The 19,156-nt window shown below is 46.4% G+C and overlaps 2 protein-coding genes across 3 annotated transcripts in view; one reads left to right on the forward strand and one right to left on the reverse strand.

Moving 5' to 3' along the window:
* The window catches only part of LOC137434965 (TATA-box-binding protein), a 64,347-nt gene extending 48,887 nt beyond the window's left edge, over positions 1-15,460 (reverse strand). Inside the window, exons 1-4 of one of the 2 annotated variants that reach the window (XM_068128232.2) lie at positions 15,027-15,460; positions 2,027-2,206; positions 1,600-1,778; positions 775-862 (exon numbers count right to left, since the gene is read on the reverse strand). In XM_068128232.2, coding sequence (XP_067984333.1) covers positions 775-862; positions 1,600-1,778; positions 2,027-2,206; positions 15,027-15,080 — 501 coding nt within the window. In that variant the 5' untranslated portion in view covers positions 15,081-15,460. The remainder of the gene's footprint in view (positions 1-774; positions 863-1,599; positions 1,779-2,026; positions 2,207-15,026) is intronic. The other variant, XM_068128233.2, reaches the window with a different exon arrangement.
* A 980-nt stretch (positions 15,461-16,440) lies between these two features.
* SPTSSA (serine palmitoyltransferase small subunit A) lies at positions 16,441-18,747 on the forward strand. Its single transcript, XM_068128229.2, has 2 exons — positions 16,441-16,626; positions 17,952-18,747. Exons 1-2 carry the CDS (start codon positions 16,524-16,526, stop codon positions 18,050-18,052), a joined length of 204 nt encoding a protein of 67 aa, XP_067984330.1. The 5' UTR covers positions 16,441-16,523; the 3' UTR covers positions 18,053-18,747.
* The last annotated feature ends 409 nt before the right edge of the window (positions 18,748-19,156 follow it).

Here is a 19,156-nt window from a genome sequence, read left to right on the forward strand (position 1 = left end):
CTTGTGTGCTTCCCTCTCTCTCCCCATCTCGTCTCCCGCTCCCTTTATCATATGTTTTATGTATCAGTTTGTATTTTTGTGATTAATGTTAGCTCTTACACGAGCCTCGATCTTGTATACAAAAAAATAAATAAAGAAAATGCTCTCTTCTCCAAAAGTACACACGCAATTTTGTTGAAACTCGATTACAACTTTCATCACCCGTGATGTACCAATGTTTGTTCAAGGCATTAGAAAAATCAGGGATCCAAGGAGAAATACAGAAGGGTTCGGGGGTTTACCCCCCAAAATAGGTATATATATTTATTTTTTTAAGTCGTATGATTACATTAGTACGATTCTACATACTGCCCTGTCTTCTAGCAAACATTGAAATTGTTTTAAAATACCGTGATACCGTTTAAAATACCTTTAGTATTTATAAAAATTTAGTATCAATAAAATATTTATGAAATATTTATTAAAATCTGGAGGAAGTGCACTCACTGCCTGACAAGATGTCCACTACAAAATGATCGTAATAATAATTATTCTAATAATAATAATGGAGGCCATTACTTTTGGCATCGCTTCATGTGAAATTGAGACAATGTTTTGAGGTCAAGAACCAATTGAGGACACAAAGATACGCATCAACGATAATTCTATTTTAAAGATTGCTATTGATGTTACAGAAATATATTGCTACACTTTATAAACAATTACCCCCATCTCAGTAACTGGAAAGTCATTGTTTACAGGACAGGGCAAAAGTGTTTCAACAATGGATTGTACCTTGGGGTTGTACTCAGCATTCCGTGCGTGAAGAGCAATCTTCTTCAAATCAAGCTTGCAGCACAGGTTAACAGTTGAAACAATGTTCCTTTTGGGCAAGTTGGGAAGGTAAAATAGACCAGGACATTTTACATGCATTTCATGATACAAGATGAATATTCAAGTTCTAAAAAAACGTCATAGTAAAGTGGAGGGCACGGGTAGGGGGAAGTGATAATGCACATGCACGAGTGAGGGAGTTTCTTGATAAGGATTATACTGTGTGGTTTGCCATTGCCTTCCCAGCAGGAGTTCGAGAAACATTTTGTAATTTCTTCAGGGTGCTGACGATAGTTCGCCTGCTCTTCACGAAGAACACCGTGAGATCTTTAACATCCACAAACTAATGCCGGCATCTAGGAGACCTAGTTTAACATCAATCTGAGGGACGGCACACACATTGATGAAATACCTTTCCAATGAAACACTGGGATGAGTTTATAGTCATGTTGGGATTTGAGCCTCGGCTAGATAGCCGAGAGGCAAGTGTGGGTACATCGAGGCCATCTCCTCTGTGAAAGCCATTGTGGGATATTTAACATTCATCAACAACCAGTGCTGGCAGACGGGTGCTCCAGCTAAACGTCCTTCCAAGGGACGATGCCAGCAAAAGAAGCATCAGCAAAACGAATTAATAAAGAAGCATCAGCTAAATCCCAGAAATTAGTTAAGGAAGCAGCATTGGCCCAGTAAGTATTAATGTGGTGAAAGGGCATTCAAAAAAACTCACAACGATCTTAATTCAAGAGCAATAAATGGGCCAAATCAGAAAAGCATGGTACGTACTGCAGTTGTGGAACGATGCCTGAACTCTCAGACGCTGGAGCAACAGGCGTCATCGGTGTCATAGGAGTCATTGGGGTCATGGGTGAGGGATAAAGGGGAGCACTTCCGGGAAGTCCTGAGGTGGTGCTGCCGCTGGGAAGTGCAGTGGTCGTTGACGAATTAAACCCTGGCACCTGTGCCTGCAAAATTAGAATGTAGGAAAGATTCACGCTGCAGAGTCGTGATGCAAGTGTAACAATGTTTTTCTTGCAACTATGAAATGCATACTTAGCAAGGCCATGGAGACGCGGACATCTCGTGCTGGTGTTAATGCAGGAGTGCCGCACAGGTTACAATGGCAGAATTGCTTTACTTCTATTTTACATCTTTAACCAAAATCAGAATGCATAAAAATTAAACAATAGTCAAGCAGTCCAAAACTGCATACTTGTGACGTTCCAGCATCCAGTTGGTTCTGCCCAGGCTGTCCTTGTTGCTGTTGTTGCTGCTGCTGCTCATGTGAATCATCAGGCAAGCCAAGTGTAGTGCCGGCGACCGGCTGCGGTGTAAGGCCCGTGCCATATGGCAACATGGGGCTGAACATTTGAATCCCAGGCGTAAGACCACCCTGAAAGAAAAAAATGGGATTTTAATTAGTGGAAACAAAAACATATACCACCTGAAGTACCCAACGTTGCCCGGGGAAGGGAGGAATAGCTCTTTTTGTCATGATTAAGGTGGCTGGCTTAAGATCTTAAGGTCTTGAGTTTGAGCCACAGTTGTGCCATTGAAATAACACCAGGTGGGTTGACTCAGCCTGTCATCCTTCTGAGGTCGGCAAAACGAATACCCGCTTACTGGGGGTAATAAAGCCATTGGTAGTATCCTGCGTCGGAGTGGCGACCGCCCAGGATTGCACTCCTTAGCCAATGAAACTGCCTTGGTGGCCGCGTGCACCCCATGGCGTGAAAGGAAGGGTTGTTTATCCTTACTACGTGCTCATTTTGGTTTCAATATTTGTCAAAAATTCTTAATGCTGTATTGAAAAGACGCAGTCAATAATATATCATTATTAATTAAGGTTATAATTTTATTCCATGTTTCCTTGCTGTATCTGTCAGAAGCAGTATTGTGTATTCTTCAACCCTGAATGATGTTTACATTGGATTTACAGCCAAGCAGTAAATTATGAAAGAGAACCTACAAGGCATTCCACTCCACAATAAGTTCATGTAAGAATGTAGGCAGTGCTACAATAATGGTGCAGTGTCTATGAAGAATAAGAAGATGCCCTAATTGACATATATATTAAAGCTACAGACATGGCCAAAAATATTGGCACCCTTGCACTTTTTTCAAATAATACACCATTTCTTCCAGAAAATTGTTGAAATCAAAAAATATTTTAGTATCCACAATTCTTTATTTCACTGTTAATATCACAGAACCTTTGTTTTTGATTCAGAACTTAATATATCCTTTTAAATCAGAAAAGAAAAAGAAAAGGCAAATGACAAAATTATTGACACCCTCGACTTAATATTTGGTAGCATGGCCTTTGGACAAAATAACTACAGTCAAGCGCTTCCTATAGCCATGAATGAGCTTCTTGCACCTTTCTACTGGCAGTTTGGCCCACTCTTCTGATGCAAACTGCTCCAGTTCTCCCAGATTTGAAGGGTGCCTTCTCCCAACAGCTGTTTTCAGATCTCCTCACAGGTGCTCAATGGGATTTAGATCTGGACTCATTGCTGGCCACTACAGAACAGTCCAGCGTTTTGTCTTGAACCATTCCTGGGTGCTTTTTCAAGTGTGTTTGGAGTCATTGTCCTGCTGCAAGACCCATGACTTTTCACGGAGACCCAGCTTTCTGACATTGGGTTGAACATTGCGCTCCAAAATAAATGCCTTGGTAATCTCCTGATTTCAGGACGTCATGCACACATTCAAGGCACCCAATTCCAGAGGCAGCACAGCAACCCCAAAACATCATTGAACCTCGTCCATGTTTGACTATAAGGAAAGTGCTCTTTTGGTCCCCATGCATTTTTCCCCCCTGCAAGGGGGGAGCCTTGCGGTCCCCATGACAATCCTCTCCATTTTGCCCTATTTTCTGCATCTCCCCTTGTTAACACCCTTGCCCACATTTCTTCTTCCACCATCTTTAGCCAAGTCTTTCTCGGTCTTCCTCGACCTCTACTTCCTTCTACATTCATTTCCATCACTCTTCTCAACCAGTCACTTTCATCCTTCCTCAACACATGACCAAACCATCTCAACCCGTTCCTCTTCACAGCATCAATCACAGGCTCTATTCCAATCATCTTTCGAAATTCATCATTTGTCTTCCTCTCTCTCAACGATACTCCACACATCCACCGAACCATTCGCATTTCCACCCTTTCGAGCCTTCGTTGCTGCTCTACATTCATGACCCATGTCTTGCTCCCATAAATCATAACACTTCTCACACATGCAGCATACACCTTTCCCTTCAGCTTCAACGACACTCCCCTCCTCATCAGCACGCCACTCAGTTCCCGAAACTTCTTCCATGCACATCTCACTCTAGCAACCGTTGCCGAGTCTGATCCACCTTCTCCATTCAGCATGTCTCCGAGGTAGCAAAATGTTTTCACACCTTCCAGCTTCACGCCGTCTCCAAGATCCAACTCAACATTTCCTCCATCTGCAGCTCCCTCTGTGCACACCGTACATTTGAATGTAGCTGCCACACTGGTTAATGACCCTCTCAGACCACTACATTTTTGATGAACCCACTCAGCGCACATTGTACATTGAATGGAGTTCACTCCGACACCCTTCCTGCACACAGCACATGGCCACTTCCCAGTTCTTTCCACCTCACCACATGCTTTACCACTTGCCATCACCTTCGTCTTTCCTATATTCACCTTCAGACCTTTTGTCTCCATGCATTCCTTCCACTTGTTCATCTTTTCCTTCAGTCCATCCATACTTTCCGCAATCAACACCAGATCATCTGCATACAACAACTCCCACGGTAAACCCTCCTTTACGTTCTGAGCCAGCACCTCCATCACAGCTACAAATAGTAGTGGACTTAGTACCGACCCCTGATGCACTCCCACCTTCACCTCAAACTCACCACTGTTCCCGTCCTTCGTCCTTACAGCTGTGCGCGCTCTTTTGCACATTGCCATCACAACTCTGATCAACCATTCCTCCACTTCTAACTTCCTCAATGTTCCTCTTGTGTCGACAAACAAATGTCTACAAACTCCTCAGAAAACAGGACACCAACACCATTCACGCCTTCTGGGCACCCTTGCCACACAAACGTGTATTTCTGTCCCAGCCTACCCTTCACCATTCTCACACCACTTCCCTTCCATCTCATCTCCTGCACACAACATATGTCCACTCTTCTTCTGACCAATACTTCCACCACTTCTCCTGATCTCCCTGTCATTGTCCCTACATTCCATGTCCAAAACCTCAGAAACCGATCTCCACGTCGGGCATCAGACGTTTCGTCATAAATGGCGCGATTTCCACCCTTGCTTCGATCGGGTTCCCCACATTGAGTTTCGACGAGAGGGAGTGGGGTCCCCCACGGGGTATTTCGGGCTGTACCCTGCCCATATGTAGTTGTAATTGTCATGGTTCTCTTTTTGAGGCAATGTTTTTATGGCCGGATGCCCTTCCTGACGCCAACCCTTTTAGTCGCCTCTTACGACACGCAGGGATACGGTGTACCTATTCTAAACTGGCGTACACACCGGGTTGTAAACATAGAGATGATGTGCTTTATTAAAAGCTCTAATTTGGTCTCATCTGTCCACAGGACATTCTCCCACAAGGATTTTGGTTTGTTCAGGTGTGTTTTGGCAAACTCGAGTCGGGCTTTCTAATGTCTCAATGTCTCTCTCTATCTCTCTATCTCTCTCTCTCTCTCTCTCTCTCTCTCTCTCTCTCTCTCTCTCTCTCTCTCTCTCCAATGGGGTCCTCCTGGGTCTCCTACCATAGAACCCTCTTTCATTGAGTTGGCGACTGATGGTGCGAGGTGAAACTGTCGTACCTTGTGTCTGAAGGTCAGCTTGAATCTGTTTGGAAGTTCATTGAGGTGCTTTCTCCACCATTCGATCAATCCTTCGCTGCAATCTTCGATCAAGTTTCTCTTGCAGCCACGTCCAGGGAGGTTGGCTTCAGTGCCATGGGCCTTAAATTTCCTAACATTGTGTACGGTGGACACAGAATCCTCAAGGTCTCTGGAGATGGACTTGTATCCTTGAGATTGTCCATACTTGGCTACAACCATGTGTCTGACCTCCTCAGACAATTCTCTGGTTTTCTTTCTTTTCTCCATGCTCATTGTGTTACACACAGTGACAAAAAACAGCAGAATGGCGCCTTTTCTCTATTCAAACTGGTGGAGTGACTGGTTTTTATATTGCAGGAACCTGCAACTCACCACAGGTGAGTTCAATTCCAAAGTAAAGGAGAATCACCTGCTTAAAATCTAATTATTTCTAACAACTTCTACAAGGTGCCAATAATATTGTCCAGGCCATTTTAGGATTTCTGTGTGGAATAAGCTAAGATTTGTTACGTGCTCCTCCCCGACCCCTGGTCACGGTGTACCTCTGAGCCCAGAGAGGAGTCACGGCAGAAAAATGTGTTATTCTGTATGTCAAAGATCAATGGTGAAGCCACACCAATTGTTACAAACCAACAGGTATTGTATTAAGATCACACAAGAATAACAGTACAAAAACAATGGTAATCAATTGTACAACAAATAGTATATCATTCCTATGATGGTACCATCGGGTTCGTACAATATAACTCACTGTGCTCCAAGTGAGCGAAAAGAAGAAGATTCCCAATGTATCTATTCCCCGGCTTCAAGCCAAAGTCGATCCGCTCCAGCGATCGACAGATCAATGTCCAATCGAGACCACAATCGCGTTGGATTGGCAATTACAGTCCTGCTGCCAAAGCTGTGCAAAGGCACCCTCCAGGCGACTGGGAAATCCAAAGGCGCCCTCCAGGCGACTGGGAAATCACACCCTCGGGTATGGACGTTCCACAGCTCGCAGTCGGCAAACCTCAGATTTACCTTCAGGTATATCCGCGTTGCACGCACGCACGCACACACACACACACACACACACACACACACACACACACACACACACACACACACACACACACACACACACACACACACACACACACACACACACACACACACACACACACACACCAGATACGTCTGAAAGCGGTGAAAACGGCTGACGTGAAGCAAAGAAAAACCTTGCGCGACGCGCAAAGGCTGAAGCAAGGCAAAGAAACCTTGCCCGACGCACAAAGCGCGCGAGTCAAAATGGCCGACGGCCCGTTCTCGAGACGTAACGGCCCGACGATGATTCTCTCCTGAATCGATCGCAAAACCTGACACGCAGGTTAATCTGTCACAGCGATAACCACTCTGTCGCAGGAATCCCTTTCCCAGGAAACCCAAAAGTTCGCTAGTGACTGTCGTTCGTCAACGTTTTCTCCAGAACTCGAAGCGACTAGGCTTCTTCTCCGACTTCACTCGCTCCGCCTTCTTTTTCTCTCTTCCTCTTCTTTGTCGTCGTCCGGTTCCCGATCCGGTTTCCTGTTTCTTTTAACTCTAACTTTTCTACCTTTTGAAAACAGTTCATACACAATAAACCTTTTGAAAACAATCATAGTACATGGAATCAAAAATGTTTAAAGTGGATGAAAACCACAACAACGGAAGTAACGAATCCGTAACAGATATTGTAATTCTTTCAGCTTTTTTTGTTTTGTTCCACTGCAAACCAAAGAAATACACATGTGGATGTAGTGAAATTATACTGAAGGTGAACCCGGGAGTGCTCGCTTATCCCACTAAAGGGGTGTCGATAAGACCCGGGACAACCGTGACGTAAGGACACTCCAGCGACACTTACTGTGACATATAGTCCTGTAGTTTGAATGGTATGTACGCACCTATATGCTGGACTTGCTTAAGTCCATCTTTCGAGAGACGAGAGTGCATCTTTCGTCTTGGAAAGTGATGCCTCGGATCATGCGATAGCGGCGACTCTCTCACAAGGGGGGCGCCCTGTGGCTTTCTTTTCGCAGACTCTCACCACCGCTGAGCGGAGGCATTCGTCTGTCGAAAAGGAAGCGTACGCGATCGTCGAATCAATTCGGCGATGGCGGCCGTACTTGCTCGGGCGGTGTTTCCAAATCATCACGGACCAACAAAGCGTTGCATTCATGTACGACACCTTACATGCTCAACGCATTAAGAATGAGAAAATCACTCGCTGGCGTATCGAACTCGCCGCCTTCTGCTACACCATCAAATACCGCCCGGCGAAGGATAACCTGGTCGCCGACGCCTTATCGAGGCCGGCCACTTGCGCGGGGGTTGTAACTTTGGAGGGACTGCGCGCTTTGCACGGCACTATGTGTCATCCCGGGGTGGCGCGTTTCGCGCATTTTGTGCGCAGTGGTAATCTGCCGTACTCGATTGAGGACATCCGCCGGATCTGCCATGATTGCACTATCTGTGCAGAGCTCAAACCGCGTTTTTACAACCCTCCTATGGGGACGCTGGTTAGGGCTACTAGACCGTGGGAGCGATTGGCGATGGATTTCAAAGGGCCGCTGCTGGTGTCAAGTAACTCTCGTTATCTGCTCACTATCGTTGATGAGTATTCGCGATTCCCCTTTGCTTATACGTGCGGGGATATGTCGGCTGCCACGGTTATACGGTGCCTGCAGAATTTGTTTTCTATGTTTGGGTATCCGGCCTACGTGCATACCGATCGGGGTGCGGTGTTCCTGTCTCAGGAGGTGAGGGGCTACTTGCTCCAAAATAATGTCGCTTCGAGCTACACCACCCCGTACCGGCCCCAGGCGAATGGGCAGATCGAACGCTTTAATGGGATTATATGGAGGGCCGTCATGCTAAGCCTCAGGACCCTCGGCCGGGGCCTCGATAAATGGGCGTGGTCGCTACCTGCGGCTCTAAACTCGATCCGGGCTCTCCTATGTACAGCCACCAACCAGACTTCTCACGAAAGACTGTTCCACCACCCTAGAAGCTCGGGTAGTATCCAATCTTTACCCAGCTGGCTCGCTGAGCCGGGGCCGGCCTATCTCAAACGAGCAGTTCGCGCTAGCAAGTATGACCCCTTTGTTGATAAGGTGCGGGTACTCCAGGCTAATCCCGAGCATGCTCGTGTGATAACGGCAGACGGACGCGAGTCTACTGTCTCTGTACGCCATCTCGCCCCTTGTGGGGTCGACGACAGGGATATCGACGAACCAATCTACGAGTCTATGGACTCTACCGAAGCTTCCTCTATGGAACTACTGCCGTCACTTCCGTCGTCGCCTACTCCCTTGCCTGATGGCTCTGGGATGCCCCCTCCGACACCCACCTCCGGCAGCTATTCCGACGCGGGGGACTCCGGGCTTGGGGACGCCGTACCCGGTAGTCTCCGGACACGAACTGGCAGGGTAGTTCGCCGCCCCGACCGCTACGGGTGGACCGACTGACGTGGATTGACGTACCCCATTCGATTATTGCTGACGCTTGCTTGCGACCTGCCTAGCGGCAGCAGTATGGTTTTAACGGCGGGGAGAATGTAGTGAAATTATACTGAAGGTCAACCCGGGAGTGCTCGCTTATCCCACTAAAGGGGCGTCTATAAGACCCGGGACAACCGCGACGCAAGGACACTCCAGCGACACTTACTGTGACATATAGTCCTGTAGTTTGAATGGTATGTACGCACCTATATGCTGGACTTGCTTGCTTTGCCTATTGATATCGGTCATTTCCCATGTAATACTCCGATTCTGATGTCTATTGCATGAATGTATTTTACAGGATGTTACCACAGATCTAAATGATATTAAACCTACCCAAGGTACAAGTCGTGTCTGTGGATGATTTTCACGACAGTGGAAACCAAAGTATTTTCTTATTTCAACAATTTTCTGGAATAAATGGTGTCTTATTTGAAAAAAGTGCAAGGGTGCCAATATTTTTTGCCACGACTGTATACAGGAGTAATCAATCCGAAAGATCTTTCGACAGCCAAGTACTGACATCTGGACCCTTTGTGAACAGTTTGCTGATGTCGTTCAAGCTGCAGATGGAAAACTTCACAAGGAGTTCAGTGGATACCAGATGTTGCTGTAGGAGGACATACTGGATGAGGAAGTAGATGAGCAATGAATCCAGCAACAGATCAGACACAATACAGGACTTTCAAAATTATGCGGTAGGAATGCTGATGAGGCCTTTCGCACATGTGCTGTGTGCGCATTTTCAGAGACCCGCTTCAATGAACTGTGGCACTTTTAACCTGCGGTTGCTAGCGCAAAATCTGTAATTATAATTTATATCCGCCAAGGCAGGTTAAGGAGGTTATGTTTTCACCCGTTTGTCTGTCTGTGATCAGGATATCAAAAAAGTTGTGCACGGTTTTAGACGAAACATAGTGTACAGGTCAGATGTGTGACAAGGACAAATTAATTATATTTTGGTGAAGATCTGGACCCTATAATTTTGAAGTGATTTTTCACAATTGAGATTGGACCAAAACAATATATAGTACAATAGCTCAAAAACGTTTTGGCCGGGTGATGACAAAACCGGGTGGATGAGTTGGGTAGATGACAAGAACAATCCGATTAGATCTTGGTCCAGGTCCAGATACAGATACAGAATCTGGCCTATCAGTGGGATACAAAGCGTAAACTGTTCAGCCTGGCGGAGGTATGCGCTCTACCGAGTGCCACTCTAGTTCAAATAGTCTTTGAAACATAATGTTCAGCATTTAAACAAAAGAGTGCCACACTGCCACATTCAAAATGGTTAACCATGATTGTGTTTCTGGATGCAAATGAGACTCGGGGAAATACTTTAAAATACCAGAAATATCCATTGATGCCAAGTGTCGGATTCATACCTTTTCCTGTTTAAATACAAGTGAGCATCTGCAGTGGATATAACGCATGCACGCACACAGCAACAGATGCCAAAATCGTTATATTACTTCCCTTGTGGCACCAGAACCAAACAAAATATATTGACAACAACCCTTACAACTCTTATTCCCGCCAATCCCCCCCAAATGGATTTTAAAGTTACACTGTGCATTGACAAGTCCCATATATGACCTGGCAATCGGTGTTCAGAAGTCCGCACACCAGATAACGTGAAATCTGTTGTGGACGGATGAGTTTGGATACTTCCTTTACCAGTCCCCCTCAAACTCTCCCGTTGTGCAGAGGCAAGCCCCAGCGCTCTCGGGTACTTTTCCAAGTATTTTTGGCTTCTTTTAGAAGCTTTGTGAAATATTTTAGGTAACAACCCCGTTGTGCACGCACGATAGAAATTCACATGCCCCGAAGATCGCTATTTCTAGGAGTTTCTGCACATACTCCTAGAAATAGCGATTCTGCACAAACTACAGCTACCGGGGCTAGCTTCAATCTCTCTCACAAACAAACACCATACACTTTTCATCATGCACTTTTCTTCTCTTTTATTTAAGGCCCAGCCTTGATGAGGGCTATACAGTCCGTTCCTTGAGCCTCCAACGTAAATAAATAAATAAAATAAATTATACGCGCAGAGCATTCTGTGGCGAATTGTCATTCTGAAAGTCATCAATCTGGCAAAGGACTTGGACCATCAGATGTAGGTCTGATACTTCCTTTATCATGCTTTTGTAATAAATCCATTTGTTTGTGTAAATCAGTCAATCACAATTTTTGTAATTATACATGGTCAAGGCTTGTGTTAGAGCTGGAGCAGAATGGAAAGGGAGAAACATCAACAGCAGAGTAGAAACGAGAGTGAGAACGAGATCAAGAGGTTGGACAAGGACACATGGAGGTGAACAAGCACATGAGGTAAAAGTCGGATACCAATGACCTGTACGTGACCATTGTGTGCAAATTACCTTTATATGACAACTGTTTGCAATTTTTTTCTGTGTGGTTCCAGCGAGAATGAAGTCAGAGCAGAATGCAAATCTCAGGGTTTTTCCCGAAATGTTGGCATGTATGTAACCTCAATACTGCAAGGACGTCAACAAGAGCTATCATGAGATCGATCAAAAGCTTGGCCCAAAAAGATCAACAACACCTTGCCCCAAAGAGGTCAACAACAGCTCGGCCCAAAGAGATCAATAACACCTTGCCCCAAACACGTCAATAACACCTTGCCCCAAACAGGTCAATAACACCTTGCCCCAAACAGGTCAATAACACCTCGCCCCCCCAAACAGGTCAATAACACCTTGCCCCCAAACAGGTCAATAACACCTTGCCAAAAAAAGGTTCTTTTTTGCTTCTTTTTTTTTTACTCAAGCTTTTGGGCCTCACTATCTGCCATGATCTTTCCTGGGAAAACCACATTTCCAAGCTGGCCTCCAAAGCCATTCACCGACTGTGCATCATCCTCCATCGTGCAAAGTCCTTTCGTGGCACTACTGATCTCCTCACCACATACAAAGCTTTCACCTGCAGCTTGATGGAATACACGGTTCGCCCCTCTGGGCCGGTGCTCCTGCCTCATGATGCCGATTCTGAGGGCGTTCACTCGTTCACCGCGGGCAGGTTTGGTGGTCTTTCTGTCTTTTACCGACTCCTGTCTGGCCTAGCTCCCCCTGCTCTGTCTGTGCTCTGCCCCCCAAATATTCCTTCAGGACACACAAGATCTGCCAGAAACCCTCTTCTGGTGAAACTGTGCAAAACAAGACTCTCTATTCACCTTCACTCTTTCATTCCTCTTTACTCCCGCCTCTGGAACAAACTCCCACACTCTTCAATCCCACTCCTCCCTCCAAGTCTTCAAAACAGCTGTTCACCACCATCTCTTATCTTTCCCCATCCAAAACCTTGATCTTTTCTACCCCCATAATTCACCCCAGATCCACCTTTTCCAAATTCTGTTTTCTTTCCTGAAACTCTTGCAGTGTGCATCTTGTTTATCCTGTGTACCCCAGCCCACTCCCTTACACAGATCTCCCGATGTCCCTGTTCTCAACTGTTGTTGTGCTTCCCCTTCTCTCTATCCCCCTCCCTTTATTATACGATTTATGTGGTAGCTCTTACATGAGCCTCAACTTAATATACTCGTACAAATATAATAATAATAAATAGAATAATAAATAGAATTACAAAAAAAACAGCTCAGCACAAAGATGTCAGCAACACCTCAGCACAAGGAGGTCAACAACATGAGTATTGGAAACACCTGCGCTGAAGCCGAGTCTATGGTCGATCACGTCAACATCGCAGACAGGTCAGTGGTCTCTCTGTCTTCTACCGCCTCCTTTGTGGTCTTGCACCCTCTGCTCATTCCGTGCTTTGTCCCCCGTCCCCTACCCCCAGGTTTCTGCAGGGCTCACACACTCCACCATCAAGCCCCTTTTGGTGAAACGACCTAAATGCAGGATCACCGCTCACCTCTGCCCAGAGAGGTCAACAACACTTCGTCCCAGAGGTCAACAACACTTTGTCCCAGAGGTCAACAACACTTCATCCCAGAGGTCAACAACAACTTTCCCCATTGGTCGACAGCTCACCCCAATGAGGTCGACAGAAACACCCTGCCCCAAAGACGTCGACAGCAACACCTTGCCCCAAAGAGGTCGACAGCAAGCAACACCCTGTCCCAAAGAGGTCAACAGCAACACCTTGCCCCAAAGAGGTCGACAGCAACACCTTGCCCCAAAGAGGTCGACAGCAACACCTACCTTGCCCCAAAGAGGTCGACAGCAGCTAAGCCCAACAAAGAGGTCAACAGCAACACCTTGCCCCAAAGAGGTCGACAGCAACACCCTGCCCCAAAGACTGAAGAGGTCGACAGCAGCTAAGCCCAACAAAGAGGTCAACAGCAACACCTTGCCCCAAAGAGGTCGACAGCAACACCCTGCCCCAAAGAGGTCGACAGCAACACCTACCTTGCCCCAAAGAGGTCGACAGCAACACCTACCTTGCCCCAAAGAGGTCGACAGCAACACCTACCTTGCCCCAAAGAGATCGACAGCAGCTAAGCCCAACAAAGAGGTCAACAGCAACACCTTGCAACAAAGAGGTCGACAGCAACACCCTGCCCCAAAGAGGTCGACAGCAACACCTACCTTGCCCCAAAGAGGTCGACAGCAACACCTACCTTGCCCCAAAGAGGTCGACAGCAGCTAAGCCCAACAAAGAGGTCAACAGCAACACCTTGCCCCAAAGAGGTCGACAGCAACACCCTGCCCCAAAGACTGAAGAGGTCGACAGCAGCTAAGCCTAACAAAGAGGTCAACAGCAACACCTTGCCCCAAAGAGGTCGACAGCAACACCCTGCCCCAAAGAGGTCGACAGCAACACCTACCTTGCCCCAAAGAGGTCGACAGCAACACCTACCTTGCCCCAAAGAGGTCGACAGCAACACCTACCTTGCCCCAAAGAGATCGACAGCAGCTAAGCCCAACAAAGAGGTCAACAGCAACACCTTGCAACAAAGAGGTCGACAGCAACACCCTGCCCCAAAGAGGTCGACAGCAACACCTACCTTGCCCCAAAGAGGTCGACAGCAACACCTACCTTGCCCCAAAGAGGTCGACAGCAGCTAAGCCCAACAAAGAGGTCGACAGCAACACCCTGCCCCAAAGAGGTCAACAGCAACACCTACCTTGCCCCAAAGAGGTCGACAGCAGCTAAGCCCAACAAAGAGGTCGACAGCAGCTAAGCCCAACAAAGAGGTCGTCAGCAACACCCTGCCCCAAAGAGGTCAACAGCAACACCTTGCCCCAAAGAGGTCGACAGCAACACCTTGCCCTAAAGAGGTCAACAGCAACACCCTGCCCCAAAGACTGAAGAGGTCGACAGCAACACCCTGCCCCAAAGACTGAAGAGGTCGACAGCAGCTAAGCCCAACAAAGAGGTCAACAGCAACACCTTGCCCCAAAGAGGTCGACAGCAACACCTTGCCCCAAAGAGGTCGACAGCAACACCTTGCCCCAAAGAGGTCGACAGCAACACCTTGCCCCAAAGAGGTCGACAGCAAGCAACACCCTGCCCCCAAAGAGGTCAACAGCAACACCTTTCCCCAAAGACTGAAGAGGTCGACAGCAACACCTTTCCCCAAAGACTGAAGAGGTCGACAGCAGCTAAGCCCAACAAAGAGTTTATCCAATTGAGGCTCGCATTCTTCGCTTTGGGAATTCTTCGCACTCTATTGTGGAATTCCTAAATAGGTGATCTTGTCCAGGTTAAACGAAGTCGAATAGCAAAGAAAGCAAGGGACGAATGCAAAATGTGAAAGTAAAAACGGCAGGAATCCCTAAAGCCAACATGTACCAAATTCGGACCCGAGATGGTGGTGACAAGTTCGAATGTGTGCAGGACACGCCGAGAGAGCTCACCTGCTGATTCGTCAGTCCAGGAGAGAATCCCGGGAGGCCACTGGAGGATTCCATGGTCAATCCCGGCTTCGCGCTCTGTTTCTCCACCAACCGGAATTCGTCTCTTTCTTTCCTTCTTTATGAACTCCTCTCTATCGACACGTTATCCTTCTCTTTCTGGGAGTCTCCACTGCCCCTCTATTAACCTCTGTGGAACCAACCTGTGAATGTTTTACTTTCGCATTTTCTGTTTCTTCACTCCACACTGCCCCAAAGGATTATGGGTCATAAACCTCCCTCCTGAGTTTTACCAAGCCGACCTTCCTCACAAAGTAATCCTGTCAGCGAGTCCCTTTTGGCGCAAATGAATGTATAAATCGCCCTTTTTTACATTCTTGTAAATTGTTACTATTTACAACGAATAATCTTCATTGAGAACTTAAAATGGCGATTGTGAATATTTTTGTTTCCGTTTGAATTATTCCACAAATGTTGCAAAATATCTTGAGATATGTTTCCCTTTTACAAAACACCAAAAATAACTTTATTTAATTGATGAATATAGTACATATGTACAATGTATTCATAAAGGTGTATAGTATTATATTATTTGCTCGAATGGTACCCTTCACTTCCTATGTCCTTCTCTCTTCATAAACCGTTTTTTATTTATTCGTATTTATATTATTAGCTTACTAATGCTAAAGAGTATCACAGCCAATTAATCAAAAGATATATTGCGAATATTATGCATCATAATTTTGAACACAGTTTTTTGAAAGGACAACCATACATTGACAGCCATTGTGCAAGCTTGACGGGCCTGATATCCTCCTGCGTTGAAGTTCCTTGCAAGGGATTATTATTATTATTATTACATTACACATTATTATTATTATTAAAATAAATGCTACTGTAATGAACTATACTGGCATGGCTACCATTAACCGAGCTAAACATAGTGCTTTCATGAAGTAGAATTCGTGAAAGAAATTGTGCTGGTTGGACACACCTTCATTAAAAAATAACTTGGCCATTAGACATGCGCCTTTTGCATGAGTTGGATTACAAAAAAGGTATTGTAAGCACGAAGATATAATTATTTAAGTTAAAAACTGGCGTTCGTCTCAGACTTTGTTTACAGGTGATTGCGCGATGTATAGTTGCGCGTCTGTCGATGTACTGGAGGCTGTACCGGTACGTTATCTTTTTTAGTCAGGTGTTAAGTCCACCGTTTGAGCCTTTGTAATGCCGAGAGCAAAATTCCAATCACAACGAACTGAACCAGTCAATCTGTCATTGCTTGACTGAAAATGAAATAAAATCAATAAAAAAAAGACCGAAACCGCTGAATGATATATAATCGAATGGCTTCATTCGCCTGCGAACTGCTGTGGTCACGTGCGCTTCGCGCTGGCATGCCACGCCCACTCATGCGTCACGTTACGGTGCCCCGCCCTGTCGTCATTTCATCGGCTGTGCTGGGTGCTGTGCTTTCGTGTTCCGTCCGAAAGGAAGATGGTGTTCCGGCGGACGAAGGAGATCATCTGCTATTACTATCTACAGTACCTGCTGCTCACAGCGCTCTACATGCTCGAACCCTGGGAGCGCATGGCTTTTAGTATCCCTTTGGCTCTTGTGTATTTTGTATTCCCATGGCGGTGTTGCTGTGGTTGTTGAGATGAACAGCAGGTTGTAAGAGTCGAATTGATAGCCTCGTCGTATATGACATTATCGTTATCGATATAATGACCGTTGTGTTGACGTCTCTCGATAAGCAATCGCTTTCTGCAGGTGAACCTGTTCTGTTGCGACGATACAGAAGTTTGACGAGATCGAGTTCGTTTCGTTTTGGTGCATTTTGAGAATGTCTTTCTGACTAATAGTAATACTTGTTCATGTCACCATTGTCATTGTGGTGAATCGTTACTTCTTTTGGGACGGTGGTGCGTCTTATGTCCGCCAATTGGGGTGAAGCCTTACCTGTATTGTCCGCCAATTGGGGTGAAGCCTTACCTGTATTGTCCGCCAATTGGGGTGAAGCCTTACCTGTATTGTCCGCCAATTGGGATGAAGCCTAACCTGTATTGTCCACCAATTGGGGTTAAGCGTTTTGTTTTGTCTGCCAATCGGGTGTAACGTGGGGTGTGGGTGTGCCTGTTTTGTTGGCCTGTGGGGCGTGGTGTCGCCCGTTTTGGCGGGCAGTGGGGCGTGGCATCGCCTGTTTTGTCAGGCAGTGGGGCATGGTGTCCCCGGTTTTATCCGCCAGTGTGGTGGGCGTCGCCCATTTTGTTGGCCAGTGGGGTGCGGCGTCACCAGTTTGGTCGGGCAGGGGGCACAGTGTCGCCAGTTTTGTCGGCCAGTGGGGTTCGGCGTCACCCATTTTGCCGGGCAGTGGGGCATGGGGTCACTGGTTTTGTTGGCAGTGTGGCGTGGCATCACCCATTTTGTCGGCCATTGGGGTGCAGCGTCACCGGTTTTGTCGGCCAGTGGGGTGTAGCATTACCCATTTTGTTGGGCAGTGGGGCATGGGGTCACTGGTTTTGTTGGGCAGTGGGGCGTGGCATCGCCCATTTTGTCGGCCAGTGGGGTGCGGCGTCACCCGTTTTGTCGGTCAGGGGGTGTGGCGTCACCCGTTTTGTCAGTCGGGTGGTGCGGCGTCACCCATTTTGCCGGGCAGTGGGGCGAAGTGTCGCCTGTTTTGTCGACCAGTGGGGCGTGGCGTCACCCATTTTGTCCACCAATGGGGTGAAACATCCATTTAAGAAGTAATCGGCAGTCGCTTCTGCCTTTCACGACTTCCTTATCTTGCTGCAGTGTTGTTTGATCTCCACAGGTATTTTCAACTGCGTTTAAAGCATGTGTACTCACATTTGTGAGATTTATGTTCAAGTGTACATTATTCTCAATTGCCATATTGAATGATCTCCTTAACAGCACCTTCAGCATCTTTCCTCATAGCAGTGCTTGCTATGAGTGTTTACACAGCGTACGTGTTTCTACCATTGCACATCTCCGCCGCCTTGCACTACCTTCAACTGATATGAAGGATCCAGTTGTGATGGTGACCTTCGGATCTTCACATCCGCACATGGTTCAGATGATAGACTGACTTCCATGTGTTGCCTCACTGGGTTGTGTGGCCATGTGGCTTTGAAATGAGGAATATATTTTGATTTTAGTGTAAAATTGTGTAAATAATTTGAGTAACATTGTTTTTTGTAATGATGAATGCAGTGTCACTCTGTACTGTACTTAAGTGTTTGGCAAAGTCGACCACGTGGTTGATATTCTATTTTTGCTTTTTTTTTTTTTAAATAACACAACGTTGCAAAATGATGTTTGATTGGCGTAACCAAAGTAACAGCTGTTATGAAGCTGCAAGGGCTTGAAACTTTGGGATTGGCAAGGGAAGAATTGGAAAGCTAATCTCGCATTGAAGAGGGGCTCAGGCCCGAAACGTCGCTTTGGCTCCTTTCGCTTTGGCTCCTTTCATCGTTTGGTTGTGAAAATTCATTGTGGTGATGGGATATCTGTTCTCTACATATTGACATTTTTCATTTTGCTTGGACCGGTATGTGATGCGCCTTCGCCCCTTTGAAAGGAGTGAGTGCAGTACAGTACCGTACAGTAGAACTGTAAATTTCCCGCTGAGCGTCATGAAAATGTATTCGTGAGTTTTCAATTTTGCGGAGTGGGATCAAGACACATGATTAAACGATGTTAAGACACATGAACAAGACACATGATTAAACGATGTTAAGACACATGAACAAGACACATGACCCCAGTGAACGTTTACATGGGGAGAATATAACTAGTAGTGTAACTAGAACTGAAAAGAAACTGGCATAAACATGTAATCTTCTTCAATCTTCTTCCTCCTCTTCTTCTTCTTCTTCTATATTTATTATATGTATAAAAAAGTTTTGTTTGTTTGTCTGCACGCGCTAATCTCCTGAACGGTGAAAGATCGGAGGAAACCTCTAAAACAAAAAATTTCGGGACGGGCCCCGGGAGGGCTATAGGCTAGGTGGTGAGGCCGGTGGAGGCCGCCTCGGCCGGGCTGGGCCCATTTCGCAATAAATCTTCTTCTGCTTTAAAAATTCTCTCTCGCGGGGCCCGACAGAAGAAAGAACAAGGAATCGTTG

This window comes from Myxine glutinosa, chromosome 9, assembly GCF_964187855.1.
Source record: "Myxine glutinosa chromosome 9, kmMyxGlut1.1, whole genome shotgun sequence".
Lineage (NCBI taxonomy): Eukaryota > Metazoa > Chordata > Myxini > Myxiniformes > Myxinidae > Myxine > Myxine glutinosa.

What these genes read in the sequence shown, in the direction of transcription:
- SPTSSA (XM_068128229.2), top strand. Translation starts at nt 16,524, where the DNA reads ATGGTGTTCCGGCGGACGAAGGAGATCATCTGCTATTACTATCTACAG. An exon ending in CTGGGAGCGCATGGCTTTTA is followed by an intron (nt 16,627 to 17,951) that starts GTATCCCTTTGG and finishes CAGCACCTTCAG; the next exon opens with CATCTTTCCTCATAGCAGTG.